The sequence below is a fragment of the Stegostoma tigrinum genome, chromosome 2, assembly GCF_030684315.1.
Source record: "Stegostoma tigrinum isolate sSteTig4 chromosome 2, sSteTig4.hap1, whole genome shotgun sequence".
Lineage (NCBI taxonomy): Eukaryota > Metazoa > Chordata > Chondrichthyes > Orectolobiformes > Stegostomatidae > Stegostoma > Stegostoma tigrinum.
In genome coordinates, this window is record NC_081355.1 from 128,114,005 (window position 1) to 128,133,399 (window position 19,395).

Below are 19,395 nucleotides of genomic sequence, written 5' to 3' on the forward strand. Positions count from 1 at the left end.
CACCAACAAAACATCACATACAACCCCTAAAAAAAAATGTACACAAAAATGTTTGACAGGGAAACTCCGAAATACACCAGATACAGGCATACATCTGACAAAGAATCTAGCAAAATCATAGCTTTGACTTTACACCTCCAAAGTAGAATTTTCAAAATGTCAACAGCTTCAAGTAATAATTTAGCTTTTGCCAAGGTAACAAGCAGAAAGCTGTTTAAAACTCTTACCTTAAACAGTGAGCCTTCTGGTCTCAAGAGAAGTACCTGTCATTTAATAAACTAAATAATGTGAGGTATAGAAGCTTTTAAAGAAAAAGGGGATGATGCCGCCGCCAGATCTAAAAGGAGGGAGATGGTTTCTGAAGAAAACCAGCTAGTTGGGGGTGGGGAGTTAGATACTCAGCTATTTAATGGGAAAACACTTAAGGGGGGTCAGGATGTGGCTCTCATGGACAACACAAATTTCAGTGAAATATCAGAACATGGTATAGTCCCTACTGTCTGTGAGCATCTGTGCCAGGAGTTTTTAAAAAAGCTAGCAAGCAGTTTAGTGACAATGACGGTCAAGTGCCGAGGGACTTAAACTACTACGTGTGTAGTACTTCTTTTCTAAAAGGGTAGTCGGAGGGAAATGAGAATTAGTTAAGAGCAGGTAAGACAACGAGATAGTCAAGGGTAGTCTCCACTGCTAAAGACTGGTGAGGCCATAAAGACTGCAATATTGGAGGGGATATTAACTATCATTGGGTACATTAGCAAGTTGATATCAAAAGAAAATTGCAGGTCAGAATACAAAAGTTATTCATTCTCTGAAGATGGTGGCACTGACAGTCAGCTTTTACTGCCCAGTCTTGTTGACCTGAATGTGGTGACAGACTGCATTCTTAACAACTGAGTCAAATTATTAATCCAGTAACGCATCCATTATGCAATGTGCTGACATCCACACCTGGATTTAGTGTGGGTAATGAAAAAAATGTAGCCTGGCAGCTAAACCTTAAAAGGATGGGAATGAATCATTACCTGTAAGACAGGTTGTTGTCAGTGATAGGGAGCAGACTTGTTTTTAAAATTCTTTCATGGGCATCGCTAGAAAGGCCACGGTCTATCACAAGTGGCTAAAAAAAAAGGGTGGTGATGAACGGCCTTCTGGAACTGCAGCTGTCCATCTGATCCACAGTGCTGTTAAGGAGGGAATCCCATGATTTTGTTCAGTGATACTGAAGGAATGGAGAGATTATTCAAGTTCAGATTGTGTACAGCTCAGAGGGAAACTGGCAGATGGTGTGCCCCCATATGGCTGCTGCACCCATCCTTCTGGATGGTAGAGGTGGCAAGTTTAGAAGGTGCTGTGAAATGATCTGTGATTGGCATTGAACACACCTTGTGGGTGGTATAAATAAAATTCCAATCAACTTGTTCAGAGGTGAATGAACTGCCAGAGGAAGTGGAGGAGGCTGGTATAATTACAGCATTTAAAAGACATCTGCACGGGTACGTGACTAGGAAGGGTTTAAGAGGGATATGGGCCAAATGCTGGCAAATGGGACTGGATTTATATAGGATATCTGGTCAGAAAGGACAAATTGGACCAAAGGATCTCTTTCCATGCTGCACAGCTCTATCCTCTACAACGCCAAGTATAAAGGCATGGATAATTGATTGAATACCTAGAAGTAACTGAGTAAAACTGATCACCAAGGATAAGGAATGAGTCAGTTGGCATTACCATAATTGGCCATGTTTGAGATTACCAAAAGCGGAGGGAGATGGCGGACTGATTGAGAGAACAGTGAGCAACAAGAGAATGAGCTGGCCGAGGTCTGAACCCCAAAAAGGACAAGTGCATGCGTTAAGGGAAGAAATGGTTCAGAAATAAATGCAAGAGCAAACAGAAAGGGGAAATAAAAAGCTGTTGCTGTTTGCCACTCATGAGTTTGTGGGTAAGATCTACTCAATCTACACCTCTACCACACTGCCACTGTAACACTGCTATCTGCTGCCATAGTAGGTTCAGACAATCTGGAGTTAGCCAAAAGCTCTCCGGCTCATTTATGAATTTCAGTCTATCCAAAACACCATTCTAACATACCCACACTGAATATTAGATTTGCAATGCTTTGTACTGCAAAGGCTCATGTTAGAAATCTTTCATGGCACGACACTTCTGATCTCTAACCTCTCTCATTCGAGAACTCAAGAACAGCCTCAACTGTGGCCCCTTGCACATCCTAAAATGACAGGTCTATCTTCAATGATGTGGGCTATTTTTTCGGGCTAAAGATTTACTGATCAGGAAAAGTCACAAGCAAACAAGATGCGAGGAGCCATAACTACAAGAAACAGGAACACGAGCAAGCCGTTCAATTCCTCAAGCCTACTCTAGCATTCAATAGAATCATGGCTGATCCGACATTCCACATGTCTATTTCTTTGTGACTGCAAAGGAAACATAGGTTAAGCGAGCAAGCAAAAAGCCTGGTAGATGGAACATAATATAGAAAAGTGTGACGTTGTTCATGTAAGCAGGAAGAGTGGGAAGTCAGATTATTTACATAGAGATGTAAATTTAAACTGCAGTCTAAGAATCACAGCAAGTAATTGGGAACACAAACAGAATATTGTGACTTTGTTATCACAGAAATGAAATATATATGTGGGGAACTCTTTCTAAAACTCAACAAGGCAACAGCAAAACCAGAGTAATGTGCAAAATTTGAGCTATTTAAAAGCAAGATTATACTTGCTTTGGGACTTAATCAGAAAAGGTTTGCTTGTTGATTCATGAAACACAGTGACAATCTCTGAGGAAAGTTTGAGCAGCGTGAGTTTGGAATGAGAGGTAATCTGACAGAAGGTAGATGCTGGGATGATATTTCCTCACGGGGGAAATCTAGAACTGCGAGCCATAGTTTAAAGGGGGCTCCCATTTCAAATGGAGATGAGAAAGAATTTCTTCCTAGAGCGTCAATTGTCTTTGGAATTCCTTTACTCAGATTGAAGTGGAATTTGGATTAGCAAATATATTTGAAGGTTGTGCTAGGGGTACTTTCAGGATGGCAACTTGTAACTAGTGGAGTGCCACATGGATCACTGTTCAGGACATAGTTATTTACAATATTGGTTAATAACTTGGATGAGGGAAGTGAATGCGCAGTCCATGTTTGTGGATGACAAAAATAATAAAAAGGAGGCAAGTGGAAAGAAGGGCTCAGTCTATAGAGGGATATTAACAGGTTAAGTGAGTGGATAAAACTTTGGCAGATGAAATATAAATGCAGAAAATGAGAGATTTTTTTTTTGCCTAAGTGCACAATATTATTTAACTAGAGAAGGTTGCAGCACAGAAGGATTTGAAAGTGCTTATGCATGAATAACAAAAAAGTTAGTGTACACATTCAGCAGGTAATAGGGAAGGCCAATAGAATGGTGGCCTTTACTTTTAAGGCAAGAGAATAAAAATAGTGAGGTCTTGCTGAAACTATACAAAGCACTCATTAGATACCTGAAAAGCTAAACTGTTTTAGTCCCATTCACAAAGCAAGATATGCCTGCTTTGGTGGCAGTCCAGAGAAGGTTCATTCAGCTGATCCCAGGTACAGAGGGAATTTACGGTGAGGGTTTAGAGTAAGTTGGTTCTGTACTCCTTGGAGATTAGAAGAACAAGAGGACACCTTATTGAAACAGAGCAAGTACTTAGGGAGTGACAGAGTGGTTGTCAGGTGTTGTTTTCCCTTGTGGGAGAATTTATGACCTGCCACCCTTGATATTTCACCCCATCAAGTGGTTTCTGGAAATCCAAGCGTAGTACATCTACAGACTCCTCTTCACTCATCATGTGTTATTCCTTCAAAAAGATGTCCAATATATTGGATAAACAAGATTTCTCTTTCACAAAACCATGCAGACTCTTCTAGATTACCTTGTTAAGTGTATAATTATAATCTCAAATGATCAAGTCCAACACTTCCCGACATCAGACTTCAAGCTAACTGGCCTAGTGTTTGTCTTCTGCATCCCTTAATATAGGGTCTATATTTGTTAGATTCTACCAGACTAGAAGGCTTCTTGAATCCAGGGACTTTTGCAAGATTAACAATTTTAGTGAGGTAGTAAATGCAATCTCTTAGACTCACATTTCCAAACAGGTCCTTCAGTCCATCAAGCCTGTATTGCTAAAAATATAGCATTTAAACGATAAAGGCAAGCACCATGTATGACTTCTTAATTATTCCTATTAACCTGCTCTGCCAGCTTCAGGCATCTGTGGATAAGCACCCCAAGATCCCTCTGTTCCTCAGCTTCATGTCTTGCCATTTAATGAGTACTCTACCATCTTGTTCCTTCTTCAGACATTTATCACTTCATTTATCAAGGCTAAATTCCATCTCCAACTGATCTGCACAATCAGACTATAATCCTCTTTGGGGCAGCACAGTGGCTCAGTGGTTAGCACTGCAGCCTCACAGCACCAGGGATCCGGGTTCGATTCCAGCCTCGGGCGACTGTCCATGTGGACTGTGCATATTCTCCCCGTATCTGCCTGGGTTTCCTCCAGAGGCTCTGGTTTCCTCCCACAGTCCAAGGACGTGCAGGCTAGGTGGATCGGCCATGCTAAATTGCCCGTAGTGTTCAGGGGTGTGTGGGTTATAGGGGGATGGGTTTGGGTGGGATGCTCTAAGGGGCGGTGTGGACCTGGGTGAAGGGCCTGTTTCCACACTGTAGGGAATCTAATCTAAACTCTTGTAACCCAAATACCTTCCTCAGTCAACCACACAGCTAATAATTGTGTCATCCACAAGCTTACTTATCATCAACATACCTTACCACCAATTTGCATTCTCATCTACATCATTTATGAACATCACAACCAATAAAAGGATCTGGCACTGATTGCTGTAGTACACCACTGCACTCCAAGCTTAAATCAGACAAACAACCTCTATCACCAGAGGTCTCCTGTCACTAGGCCAACTTTGAATCCAACCTGCCAGGTTATACTGGATCTCACAAGCTTTTACCTTCTTTAATCAGTTTCTCATGTGGGACCTTGCAGAAATCCACAAACTAGATCAACTGTCCTACCTTCAGCCAAACACTTGATCACCTCCTTGAAAAATTCCACTTAATGATTTGAGAGGCATGACCTTCCTTTGACAAAGCTATACTAACTAACCTTGATCAAACCTCGCTTCTCTAAATGAGGATTAACTTCCGCCTATTGTTCCCCAATAGTTTCCCTACTGCTGATGTTAGAGTCTTAGCCTGTGCTCCTCTCTCTATACCACCCTTCTTAAAAAGGGGAACCACAGAAGCAGTCCTCTGACACCTCTTGTGGCCAGCAACATTTGAAAATTTGGGTCAAGGCCCCTCTAATTTCCCCTCTCGTTTCCCAGAGCAGCATGGGATACAACTCATTCAGACCTGGGGTTGTCAGTCCGCAGCTCCATCACTGTGCTTAGTAAACCTTCCCGCACAATTAAAATTTTATTAAACTCCTCTCTCACTTCCACATCTTGATTTACAGCCATTAGCGGAGAAGGTTTTGTATGGTCTGTAGAGAAAAACAGAAACAAAATATTTGTTCATTTCATCTGTCATTCCCTCATTATCGGGTATTAACTCCCCACTCTTACTGTCTAGAGGACCAACACTCATTTCACTTGTTCTTCCTTTAAGGAATTGTACAAAATCTTATTCCTAGTCTTTACGTTCCTAGCTAGCTCTCTTACATACTTTATTTCTTCATTCTGAAGAAACTTTTGGTCAGTCATTCTCCATGGTTCCTTATATTCGAAAGAAACTGCCACCCATTAGGTGATGTGTTTTTGGAGACAAGGCAAGGAGTACATAATAGAATAGTAGGGCCCACGGAAGTAAAGCGGATCAGATGAACCTTGTTATGCACATCCACATTTTCTAATCAACGTGTTCAGAGATATTATTGCACATCTGTGGAGCAGGTGGGGCTTGAACCTGGGCCATCTCACATCCTTGAAGGCAACAGGTTACATGAACAGGTGCTTCAGGCACATAGGATTCTTGCTTTTATTAGTCAAGGTGTTGAATACAAATAGCAAAGATGTAATGATGGAACTATATATTATGTTAGGTAGGCCACAGCTGATGAGTGTACAGTTCTGCTCACCATTATATAGTAAGGAAATGACTACACCAGAGACGGTGTATCACAGATTAATCAGGATGCCACCTGGGCTGAAGCACTTCAATTATGAAGTGAGACGAGACTGGCTGAGTTTATTTTCTTAGACAATGCTGAGGAGAGGGGACGGATCTGCCTGATAAGTACAAAATTGAGGACTATAGATAAAGTGGAAAAAATTAAACTTTTCCCTTTTTTGAAAAAAAAAGGTCTTTTACCTCTCAATATTCAGGACTCTGTATATTTGTCATTCAGAAGCCACGTCTCTGGAATGACTGAAAAACTGAAGTAAGTAAATACAAAGATAGTAGGAACTAGAGATGGAGAATCTGAGAAGCCTTGTGAAATCTCAGCAAGTGCATCAAATGAAGTAGTCATCTGAAGTCTGAGGAAGAATGCCAAGGCCTTGGATATGGCATGGGCGACTTGTCTAAATTTGGTCTATTTGTAAGAGAATTCAGTTTTGTAGAAAACTTGGGTCTGTCCTCCTTGGAGAAGGTTAAAAGGCGATCTGATAGACAATACTAATATCACGAAAGGTATGACTGTTTGTCCAGTGCTTCTATGTAATGATACAGATGCAAAGAAGAGGGATTTAAGTTAACTGATGAAAGAAAAACAGAAAATCTTTCTGAAAAGGCATGAATGAGTAGTTGCAATCTGGAATGCAGTGCAGAAGTTGGGGGAAATCAGGTTCAATAGCAATTTAAAAGGCAAATTGGATAATTACTTGAAGGGAAAGGATGTGGAGAAAGAGCAGGGGTAGAACTATCCTATTAATTTTATTCCAAGTGCCAGTGTCACAGCCTATATGATTCTACGATTCTATAGCTCTAGACAATACTATCCAACTCAACCCTCAATTCCTTGAAGATTCGTGGAGTACACACACTTCGGGTCATGCATTTTCACATCGAGTAAACAAAACAATGGACATTTGAATCTATCCAAAGAAAACCAAAGATCTCTTATACATACAATAATAATATTTACATATATTTGACACACTGGGAGGGTTTGATAACTGAACGGATGCTCATTTAATTTCACCAGAAAGGCCTCAGGCAGTGGACTTTCCCCACTGTGCCTTTGCAGCAGCTGCCCTTAGCTTTAGTTTCCATAGTCCTGGATCTTGGAATGTGCCAGTCTGCAATACTCTGTCAGGGGTCAACCTCTTGCTCTGGAAGACCAACAAGTTTTAGGCAGACCACAGAGGGTCTTTCACCAAGTCGATGGTCATCCAGATGCATTTCATGTTTTCTCAGAAAAATCTCCGGTTACAGGCAATAGAGCACAGTCTCATGTCTTGGAGCTGCTCAGAATGAACCTTGGCAAAAAAAAACACAACCATTGCATCTTTTTCCAGACTTCCTTTGCAAAGACACATTCAAGCACACGTCTCAAGCTCCTGTAGCCACTTCAAGAGGCACCATGCAATAGCACAGACCAACTGGGCATACATAAAAGATCTCACAGTTGGTGCCCTTTTCACCACTAGCCAAGCAATATCTTGGTGCTTATTGAAAGGTTCCGGTGATAGGGCATTCTGCCAAATGACTGACAGTCTGCTCAGGGAGCCACACAACAGGATCCACCCTCTCCTTTACCCCTCAGGGTCTCAAGGATGCTAGGTGCTTACTACTTCCTGATGGTAAAAGGTGTTGTTCTTTGCAAAGTGCTCTGAAGGACACGTGATACAAACAGTCCAACTACTTGGATTGGTCCTTGTTACTCATAACGTTAGAGTAATTTTTTAAAAATCCTGTAGGCTGATGCTTTGGCAGAATAATGGAAGCACCGCCTTTCAGATGTGTTGTACAAGGGTTCCACATCCCTAATTAGGCAAATTCAAGAGATTCCCAAACCAATTATCAAAGTCCAATATTGTGCACAACCAGTAACATTCAACTGTCAGTACAACCAACAAAAGAGTACCTTAGCTGGTCACTAATTGTATCAGTTTGGACCTGATATCTAAGCCAGCTTTTTCTTTTGCTTATCCAATAGAAACAACATCTAATAAGGAATGCAAATGACTCTGAAGCAGGTCACTTTGGGTTGAAAGATGTGGTTAGGTTGTATATAAAAATGTTGTAACTGTCTCACAACTAAGTAATGAGATTTAGAATGCTAAAGTCAAAATTACAAAATAAAACACTGTGCATTATCACAATTAAGTTTATTCATAGACAATGTAGATGTTGAGACCAACATGCAAACAGTATACATGGTTACTGCTAACAGATAGAGAGTCAGGGCACTGACTGGACCAAAGACAAAATTCTCTCTTTTCACTTTAGATTACAGCAGGTGCTGAAATACCAGTAAGACAGCTTTACTTTTGCAGCCTCTGCTTCCACATCTATACAGTGTTTATTCATTATACATGCCCATAAATAAAATTAACCGTCTTCAGCGACACAAATTTTGCTTGATATATCGAATTATAAATATAGCGGATATATACTCTGCCCCTTTAGCATCTCACCCTCCACTACTTCTCCTGACCCTGTTCCCATCTGAAATTTTAAAGTCACAACATATATCACATTTAGCAAGTTAGAGAATAAAATTCCCCCTAAAGTGCTTCACAGGAACATCACAAAGCAAAACAGAACATCAAATCACAATGCAATATTAGACCAGATGACCAAACTCTTGGTCTAAAAGATATGCTTTAAGAAGAGTTTACGTAAGGAGACTATCAAAGTGGGGAAAATAAAAGGGGTGTAGACAGGGTAGTCCAAAGATGAGGAGAACAGAAGATACCCAGCAGTGGTTGTTAAAATAATGAACAGAGAGCAGAACTAAGTTAATTTAATGCATGTCAATAATAAAATTCTCATTCCACAGTTAAACAATCTAAGATTTTAATTTAAAATTGCTCACGTAGCTGAAGTATCTAAATGAGACAACTGGATCAAAGTTAAAGTGCCAAATTAATGCATGACATTCACTTGTAATTGAAGAAAATAAAATGTTCAGTGAGGTATACAATGCAATGAAGTTATAACATGTGCACTCAGCTTCAGCGACTTTTTTGAAAAACTTCTGATACCTACTAGCATATAAAGAGGTCAATAAAAACACAGAATATCTTGGCAAACATAGATTAAATGTTTTGAGTAAACATATTTGAAAAGTTTGGGCATATAGACTTTAAAAAATTGCATTTGTGGATGATACATAAAATATCAATGCAATGAACATCTACATTTATTATACTGAGTGAGTTAAAACTGATGAGGCCCTCCTCACCACTGGCTCTCAACAAGGAACTTAAATGTTTGCACATTAGCTACTGCAAATATTAATCTGAAAATCATGCAAGAATTAAATAAAACAACTTTAGTTGTATACTTCATACTACATTAGGCAGACCGGTCTATAAATGAACTAATGTCATGTACATTAAACCAGCCACTCCCAAACAAATTTCTGAAAGGGTCATTGTTATAAAACTAACAACTTTACAGCCAAAAACTGCCATGCAAAACAGAAATATCACAGGCACTAGATATGTCTGAATTTTGATTTTAGATGATCAACAATGCTTTATTTACCCATGCTAGACCCGATCTCAGAAAGCCAGTGGGAGCCCTGGATGCCAATGGAGTGACCACATTCTACTTCCCAGCACTGACCTTGATTAAATGCAAAAATAAATCAGAAGCAGTGCAGTCATACTGTGGATCCATGTGTTCAGTGAATCAACAACCATCCGAAGGTATCAAAATCCCTGCCTGCTCTTTAAAAAAGTATAGTTGCTATTAGCTCTGCAATGTTAAATTATTTCATTAACGGTATTTAGAAAAAAATTCCACAAGTCATTTTAAAAAGCAAGATTAAATCCACATTATAATAATGTCAAGTGATGACTTTTACAAGTAGGAATTTAATTGCTGAATTTTATAAGGAGAATGACCTAACTTGAATCCAGTCAGGACAATGCAAAACCCATTTTAAAACAGGAATATTTTCTTATCTTTATTGTACTCAACATTTAACAGTGCAATTAACTGACCAAAATATTCAGCATATATAGGGACATCTCAAGCTATGCACCTCCTTGGCTTGGAACCATATCACCCTTGCTTCACTGCTTGCACAGTTAAAATCATGAACCTCTCCCCTAACTGCATGTGGGTCTACAGAATTCGAGAAATCACCACCTTCAAGGACAATTATTAGGGATAAACAATCAATTCTGGCCGTTCCAGCAAAACACCCAGATCAAAACAATAAATAAAATAAATGAAGACAAAAATTAAATCTAAGAGTACAATATTTTTGCCATGTAATATCCAAAGATATGTTGTTTCCTCAGCAAAATTCTAGACAATTATTAGAAAATGTTGTTTTAGACACAGCATTGTCACAAAATGCAAAAGCTGCGATTAACCCAAATTGATAACATTTGCAGCAAATGTTAAGACTTAATTCACTGGCATTGTTGGGAAGTTTATAAATCATTTCAATACAATACAGCTAGTAATTGGCCAAATCATCTTGTTTAGAGTGCAATATGCAGGTCCAGGGAACAATTAACACAAGGTTATGAGCAATGAAGTAATCTTAAAATCAAATAATCCTGTAACAAAAAGGTCCTGACAATTGTTGTGACTTTCATTTTTTTAAAGAAAAAGTGCAATGATTTAAAGCACTGATACTGGTTTGTCCGCCTGCCTGCCAAAAATAAATCAGAAAAATCCTTATCTCCGGACGAGGAGACTTGGGGTCAAGTCCCATCGCTCCAGAGGTGCGTAATACCATCTCTGAACAGGTAGCTTAGAAAATATCTTTTAAAAAATTCAGTAGCTGGCTGTAAAACCAATTAATCCACTGAACTAGACACGATACTATGCCAATAAAGTCAGACCAACATTGATCACTGCATAAAAACTAAGAAACTGAAGTTTGTATTGTCTGAGCCTCATTAACAAAGTACATTAACATAAAAATGATGCTAGCACACGATTTGATCTCTTCAAACGTAAGCATTAAAAAGGTTGCGTAAGTGGATATGGCTTTTAATGTGTTTCAATGAACAGCAGCTAAAGAGAATGCTGTAACTCAAGAAATATGTTGAGGGTCAATGTTCTGGTAAGAGTACCAAATGAAGAAGATTTTCCACGTAGAACTTAAATGGGCTGAAATTAGAGTTTCATTCTTTAAGATGAAATAGTTAAAGGACAATTCAAAACCCATGTTTATAAAGGCATACATGTCTGAGGGTTACCTCAAGAGACAAAGCTCCAAGACATGAAGTTGCTCACTGATGACAGAGGACGTGGATACAGGTATGTCCACCAACTGGATTCCACAAGATAAAAACATGACTGTCTGCAAAATATGGTCCTCAAAACAGCTGCATAGAAATTATAGAACTGAACTGGAATTTAACATGGTTAATTTGAAGAAATAAGTTAATCGTGAATTGACTACATAATTGATTGCTATCCCCAAACATGGATAAATGTCTAGAATGGGACACTATTAAAATCAATACAATGATCGGTGATCAATGCTCAAAAATCTGAATGATTGTGGACACCAAAGATCCTCACATTGTTATATAAATCCAGATAACTACTTTGGATGAAATATGTGCACTAGGTCAAAAGGAGGCAAATCTACCTTTTGTGAATTTCAACCCAAAAGGAGTTATTTTGGGCACGATATGTAAAACACTCAGAAATTACTATTAGAATAGCGAACAAGCAGAGCTAAAATCTTTTCAGATAGATAAACTACAATGGATAAAATGGTCCTCCTCCCTATTCACCATGTGATGTGCTGTAGCTGCAGGAAATAGGAAAGAGCTGCAAAATCCAAACACTAGATGAATCTAAGCTTTATTTCATGAGATCAAGTCAAAACAAAAGACAGATCATTCATGTCTAAACTGCAAATTATTCTCAATTTCATGTGGAAGTGTGCAGAGTTTGAAATAAATTCTTTTGAGTTTGAAAACCTTGCCTTTACTTGGAATTAGTATCCAATATATGCTTTCCACTCAATTTTGAGGGGTTTTGTTAACTCCAATTTTGTCAACCTAATACAAGTTTGAGCTAATCATGTAACTAAGATATACTTCCCAAACGCTGTTCCCTGCTGTGATCTCAAAATAATCAGTTTTTGATGATGTTGCAAGGAGAAAATTTCATCTTGAAATGTGCAAACACTCTTTTCAATTCAGCTCAATATCTAACATTCTCAGCACTAGTTGACAAGATGATTGTTTAACGTTTTATAGAAAGAACAGACAGGAAAAACTTTTCCTCTTGGAAGGATCAAAATTTAGAGGTACTGGGAGGGAGGTTTAGAGGGATTGTGAACAATGCTTTCCTCTCACACACACCCCCTCCCCCAGCCAGAGTTGGTAGGAATCTAGAACTTGCTGCCTTTTAGTGTGGTAAAACCAGAAGCGCTCATAGCATGTTAGAAGAACACCTGCTATGCCAAGACCTACAAGGTTACTGGCCAAGTGCTAGAAAATAGGCTTAGAATAGGTATGGAGATAAAGTGTGGAGCTGGATGAACACAGCAGGTCAAGCAGCATCTTAGGAGCACAAAAGCTGACGTTTCAGGCCTAGACCCTTCATCAGAAAAACGTCAGCTTTCCTGCTCGGCCTGTGTTGATCCAGCTCCACACTTTGTTATCTTGGATTCTCCAGCATCTGTAGTTCCCATTATCTCAGAATAGGTATGTAGTTGTTTTTGACAAGCAAAGACTTTATAGGCAAAAAGGCCTTTTTCCGTGCTATAGACCTTTACATTTATTTTTGAATAAAGTTGGAATTTCTACAAACTGGATGGAGGCTCAAATCCTAATGTGGCGCACTAACAAACAGACTTTAACTGCAGGCAACAATCCAACCAATTACACCAGATGGCTGAACTAAACAAAACCTTTCAAAAGCAAGATGTGTTTACCCACAGAAGGCCTAAAGGAAAGGTGAAAAAGAGGCAGAGCGACCTTGTCCAGACCACCTTGTGTAGTTATACCAATCCATTAGTAGGCTTAAGAGTTAACCAAGCTATTGTTCGATATCAACACCAAACAATACAGTTGTGAGAATCAGATCACTGCACATCTCAATTTATTTATATAATCAGGTATGAAACTCTTCAAATAATCAATGGGAGCACAATTAGTATTCGTGGCCCAAGCTGGTAAGTAATCCCTGCTGGCAACATGCATGCATGGAGGGGAGAGTCAGGTGTTAATAGCAGATCCTGCTCAACATCAACAATCTCAAAACTGAACAGCATGGTGATATTACTATTTAAGCTTTCAAGTATGAATTGACAGTTGAAGGCTACTAGAACTCTACAATGCACCAGGCACTAACTTTAATGTAAGGGTAGGAAAAGTAGAAGAATAATATCAAACTTTAAAGTTGGTCCTAAGATGTGAATTAATTTTTAAAAAAGTAGATTCAGCTCAGAAGTTAAGATGAACAAGTTTTTTTTTTAAAAAATAAGTTTAAACATTTTACCAGAAAGCGAAAAGCTTTCCTGGTCCTCTAATGGTGCTTGGCCTGCTGTGTTCATCCAGCTCTTCACTCCAAAGTAAAGCTGCTTTACAGATACAGTGATTCTTTATAATTATACAAAGTAGTGATAATGTGGCGGAGCCGGTGTTGGACTGGGGTGAACAAGATCAGAAGTCACAACACCAGGTTATAGTCCTTGGTTTATTTCAAATCACAAGCTTTTGGAGCATTGCTCCTTTGTCAGATGAAGTCATGATGGTACTAATGGTGGTCAATTCCCACATGTAAAGAAACACTTGTTCTCGCAGAAAAATGTTTAAGGAACATTCAGCTTATTGTAAGAGTTCACCTGACAAAACAGCAATGATCTGAAAAATTGTGTTCAAATAAATCTGTTGGACTATAACCTGGTATCATGTGACTTCTGACCTCCCATGAAAAACATCTCATTTTGTATTTTCCAGATAGAAACTGTTAGTTCAAGTTGTATAAACACAATTGGCACTTGGGACAAGCTCAAGGGATTATAAAAATGCCAAACATCAGAGCTGCATGGTTTCCTCTGCTGATACCGCACAAAAACTCTAGCGACAGCAGCTTGTGCAGGGAGTCTACTAACAACATGGGGTAACTACAAAATATATATTTGACATAAATGAGACCATTTTAGTGACAAAATAAGTCAGCACAAGGTTTCAAAATTTTGGAGATACATTTTCAGGAAGTTATTCCATAACCAGTGCCTCAAGTATCTTAGCCCAAGGGGATGTGTAACAGTCCTAAAGATGTTGTGGCACAATGGCAGTGCCCCTACCTTTGAGTCAGGAGGCATGGGTCTCACTTGCTCCAGATGTGCATTATAAAAATGTCTGAAAAGATTGGTTAAAAGCATCTAAAAACACAAATTGCTGAAAATACTGTGCAGATCTGGCAACATCTCTGGACAGAGAAGGGCAGCTGGTGTTTCACATTTGATATGACTACTTCAGAACTGAAGAATCATATCAGACTTTAAACATTAACCCTGTTTTTCTTTCTCCAGAAATGTTGCCAGACTTGTAGAGTTTCTCCGGCATTGTTACTTCAGATTTTGAGCATTCACCGTATTTTCTGTGTGTTAGTTGACAGATCACCCTTCTTTAAACATTACGACATGAAAGGAAGAGAGATGATTGTATATTACATCTGAGTTAACCCAGAAATAAAAGTAGTTTTACCAGGTTTACTTTAACTATTTCACTGTGCTTTAAAGGCTCATTAGTCCATGGTTTTCTAATATCACTGTCGACTGAGCCAGCTCTTTTTTGAAAAGTCACTAGTCATTACAGAAGCATTGTTCAACACTCTCATTTCATTCAGATTTCTATTTCATTAGGTCAGAAGTGATGAAAAGGTTCTTCAGATCAAATGTGTGGGCATATTTTCTTGGGAAGTAAACTAGATTGTTCTGAGAATTTGAGTGGCCCCTAAATATATTCAAATTCAGAGACTTTACATTAGCATTCAATTTCCAATGCTTTAAACAGTAAATGACAATTATAAAAGTTCAAGAGAATTCACATTGAAACTCTCCAGGGATGCTGCCAGACCCTGAGTTTCTCCAGCATTTTCTGTTTTTAAGACATCTAAGAATCTTTAGGGTTTCAGGCATCCTAGTAACTCTGCTTAACAGGTGGCACCTTGTAAGTGATAGCCTCTGTTTCACAGACCTGTAAATGAACTTGTACAGATGTTAGCTAAATTCTGAATTGCTTGACATCAGCATGCCTTGTTGAAAACGCATGCTGCTTAAATTCTGATGTTTGAGGAAGCTTTGGGGCAAGAAACAGGCTTTGAGAAGTCAAGTATTGATTTCTTGCATGATGACCCTCGAGTAGGATTCTTGCACTGCAGTTCCAAGCCAAAGACCATAAAACAACACAAGAGATAGTTGTTTACCAAACTCACCAATATATAAAAACGTTTAAAACATTTCCTACTCAATATTTGCCAACCTACACCCATTAAAACACTGTTGAAATTACATCATGACTAATTACAACTTTTAGGGTGGGGGAAACAAAACTAAAATCACTCCAGGTCAATAGTATACGCGAACTAGTTTGAACTTCAACTTCGATATATACCATGAGATTATCATAACCTCAATCCAAAAGCAGTTCACAACTACCACATTGACTTCAACTTTTAATTAATGAACGAACTTGCCTTTTTAACAATTATGATCGTGACAAAACACAATATTGAATAAAACAATAATTACACCCACCCTCCGGAGGAGGATTCGGAAAATATCCTCCCGAATGTCAATATATAGCTCATCCCATTCGCCTGAAGCACTAAAGAATTACTCAGATGAAAAGATTTACGATTCCTTTTTGTCGAATTAAAATTCCACACCCTCCGTTATGCTTCCAATGGCTCCAAAATAAGACGTGGCAATTTCCAATAATTCGACTATGAAATAAAATATGATTTATACTGAGAAGAAGGCACCAAGGCAAAGCAGTGGCGATCCTGGGAGAAGTTTTGAAACAACAGGCGCACTTCGGGGAGACGCCTTGACAGATGAACGCACTTTTTTTTGAAACAGCCGCAACCTCTTTCAAATCTCCTGCTGCTACTTACAGGGAGAATCACTCACATCTCTAAACTTGAATAGCCGATACTAACGCAAAAAACTGAACAGAATCCAGCTTCAGAAAGACACGAAGGATGACAGCGCAGGGAACCAAAAATAAAACACTCACCCCAACCACCACGGTTTCACCCCCTTGAAATTTGCAGATATATTTATCCCCGCGTTGGATCTCGGAGTCATTTAGCGGCCTGAAACGGCACATCACTTTTATACTGCACTCTGCCGGATCCGCCATTGTCCTTTTTTATATATTGTATGGGAGGGGGGGGGGGCAATTAAAAAATACAAGACAAACTTTCCCCCCCTTCTCTTATAAAAGTGGCGGGTTTCTTCTGCCCTCTGGAGCAGCGGGTGACGTTCCTCCGCCGAACCGTAGCCACTACTTCGCGTTCCTGACTGGAGAGTTTTGTGTTATTTTTGCCCCCTCTCTCGTTTTCACTTCACTTCCGATCCAACATGGCCACCATTAAACCGGCGTCTCCCGGCTGCAGCCTCGCTCTCATGCAGCGCGCACCCGAGAGGGGCGGGGCCTGACGTCGCAGCTGCGGATAATGCCTACGCGCGCGCCCGTTTCGCCGAGCATGCGCAACCCGCCTACCAACTGCGCATGAGTGCGGCGCCACCGTTTTTTAATACCCGCCACCGTTTTTTAATACCCGCCCCCATCAAACACTGTTCGGGACGCTGTTGGCTGTTGCTGAGCCGAGAAAGATTTCAAGATCAAATCAGGAAAAGGTAGCTGTCAAATGTAGTATGAAGGATGACGATCTGATATCAATAGGCTGAAAGAGATGCAAGCAGGTTCGGTAAAGTATTTAGAGAGGGAATTGGATTTTAATCTGAACATGCAGGTCTTTGGAGATTCTGGCCGCACACCTCTCAATTCTCGGTGAGCATTGTGGGTAGAAACGCGCCAATCTGTTCTGGTGATGGTGGGAGTTGACATCATCCGATGACCGCGGGGCGTACCATGGCGTAGCTCAGTGTCGCCAACTGAGTCACGTGACTTATTCCAGAACTGGGAGGCCGGTCTCTGCCACAAAACCACATCCTTAGCCAGACTAATAAAGTGTGAGGCTGGATGAACACAGCAGGCCAAGCAGCATCTCAGGAGCACAAAAGCTGACGTTTCGGGCCTAGACCCTTCATCAGAGAGGGGGATGGGGTGAGGGTTCTGGAATAAATAGGGAGAGAGGGGGAGGCGGACCGAAGATGGAGAGAAAAGAAGATAGGTGGAGAGGAGAGTATAGGTGGGGAGGTAGGGAGGGGATAGGTCAGTCCAGGGAAGATGGACAGGTCAAGGAGGTGGGATGAGGTTAGTAGGTAGGAAATGGAGGTGTGGCTTGAGGTGGGAGGAAGGGATGGGTGAGAGGAAGAACAAGTTAGGGAGGCAGAGACAGGCTGGACTGGTTTTGGGATGCAGTGGGTGGAGGGGAAGAGCTAGGCTGGTTGTGTGGTGCAGTGGGGGAAGGAGACGAACTGGGCTGGTTTTGGGATACGGTGGGGGAAGGGGAGATTTTGAAGCTGGTGAAGCCCACATTGATACCATTGGACTGCAGGGTGCCAAGCGGAATATGAATAGCTGTTCCTGCAACCTTCGGGTAGCATCATTGTGGCACTGTAGGAGGCCCATGATGGATATGTCATCTAAAGAATGGGAGGGGGAGTTGAAATGGTTCGTGACTGGGAGGTGCAGTTTATTGCGAACCGAGTGGAGGTGTTCTGCAAAGCGGTCCCCAAGCCTCCGCTTGGTTTCCCCAATGTAGAGGAAGCCACACCGGGTACAATGGATACAGTATACCACATTGGCAGATGTGCAGGTGAACCTACAATGGATACAGTATACCACATTGGCAGATCGAAACTGCAGTCCTCCTACTCTGTCTCCCTAACCTGTTCTTCCTCTCACCCATCCCTTCCTCGCACCTCCATTTCCTACCTACTAACCTCATCCCACCTCCTTGACCCGTCTGTCTTCCTTGGACTGACCTATCCCCTCCCTACCTTCCCGCCTATACTCGCCTCTCCACCCATCTTCTTTTCTCTCCATCTTCGGTCCGCCTCCCCCTCTCTCCCTATTTATTCCAGAACCCTCACCCCATCCCCCTCTCTGATGAAGGGTCTAGGCCCGAAACGTCAGCTTTTGTGCTCCTGAGATGCTGCTTGGCCTGCTGTGTTCATCCAGCTTCACACTTTATTATCTTGGATTCTCCAGCATCTGCAGTTCCCATTATCACTGATATAATCCTTAGCCAGACTCTCTCTAATGAGTACACACCTAGGAAAGGAGCGATTTATTCTCCCCGTTTTGGCGTGGGTCTTCTCCGGTTTCCTAACACAGCTCAAAGATGTGTGAGGCTAGGTGGATTGACCATGCTAAATTGTCCAGGGATATGCAAGCTAGGTGGATTAGCTATGGGAAATGCAGAGTTACAAAGATTAGTGGAGCGTGTCTGGGTAGGATGCTCTTCAGAGGGTTGGTGTGGAGTCAATGGGCCAAATGGCTTGCTTCCACATTGGGGACACTCATACAATGAGTTTGGGTTCAAGACAGACTGGAGCAGGTGGTGGTTTCAGGCTTAGATTTCAAATTGGCATTATTTATTATACACTGAACTAAGTACTGCTGTACATGGTAATCACAGATCCACTAGACTTTGTATATGAGATGCAGATTAACCTCATTCATATGTGTTCATGTCCATGTGCTGTCTAGACTATCAGTCTAGACTATCATTCTGGACTCCAGCCACATCATGCACTCAGTAATGTGGAGCCCTGTAATATCATTGCATGTTTGCTCCCTGGTCCTTAAGGCCGTATGTAACCGTGATGGATGATTAAGAAGGTTGCCAGCTCTGATTCAATAAATGTCACATGATATGACTTCACCCATTCATTTACCTCTGTCCACCTCCTAGTTCCAGCACATTTATTACTGTTAAACAGGTTTTTTTGTAATGAGATTAAAGTAAAAATTGTTCTTGATGCCTCAGTGATTTTTCTCCTGTTTCTCATAAGTGGTTCAGACTATCAAGCAGTCACTTCAGGACAACCTGGAGGATTAGCAAAACGAGTAATCAGAATCACAGA

At 40.6% G+C, this 19,395-nt stretch overlaps 1 protein-coding gene across 4 annotated transcripts in view; it reads right to left on the minus strand.

Moving 5' to 3' along the window:
* Positions 1-16,818, minus strand: part of LOC125464484 (kinesin-1 heavy chain) — a 117,227-nt gene extending 100,409 nt beyond the window's left edge. For 3 of the 4 annotated variants that reach the window (XM_048556863.2, XM_048556853.2, XM_048556844.2), the window contains exon 1: positions 16,412-16,818. In XM_048556863.2, the coding sequence (XP_048412820.1) occupies positions 16,412-16,537 (126 nt within the window). In that variant the 5' untranslated portion in view covers positions 16,538-16,818. Of the gene's footprint in view, positions 1-15,930; positions 16,180-16,411 lie in introns of those variants that run through there. The other variant, XM_048556873.2, reaches the window with a different exon arrangement.
* Positions 16,819-19,395: the final 2,577 nt, after the last annotated feature.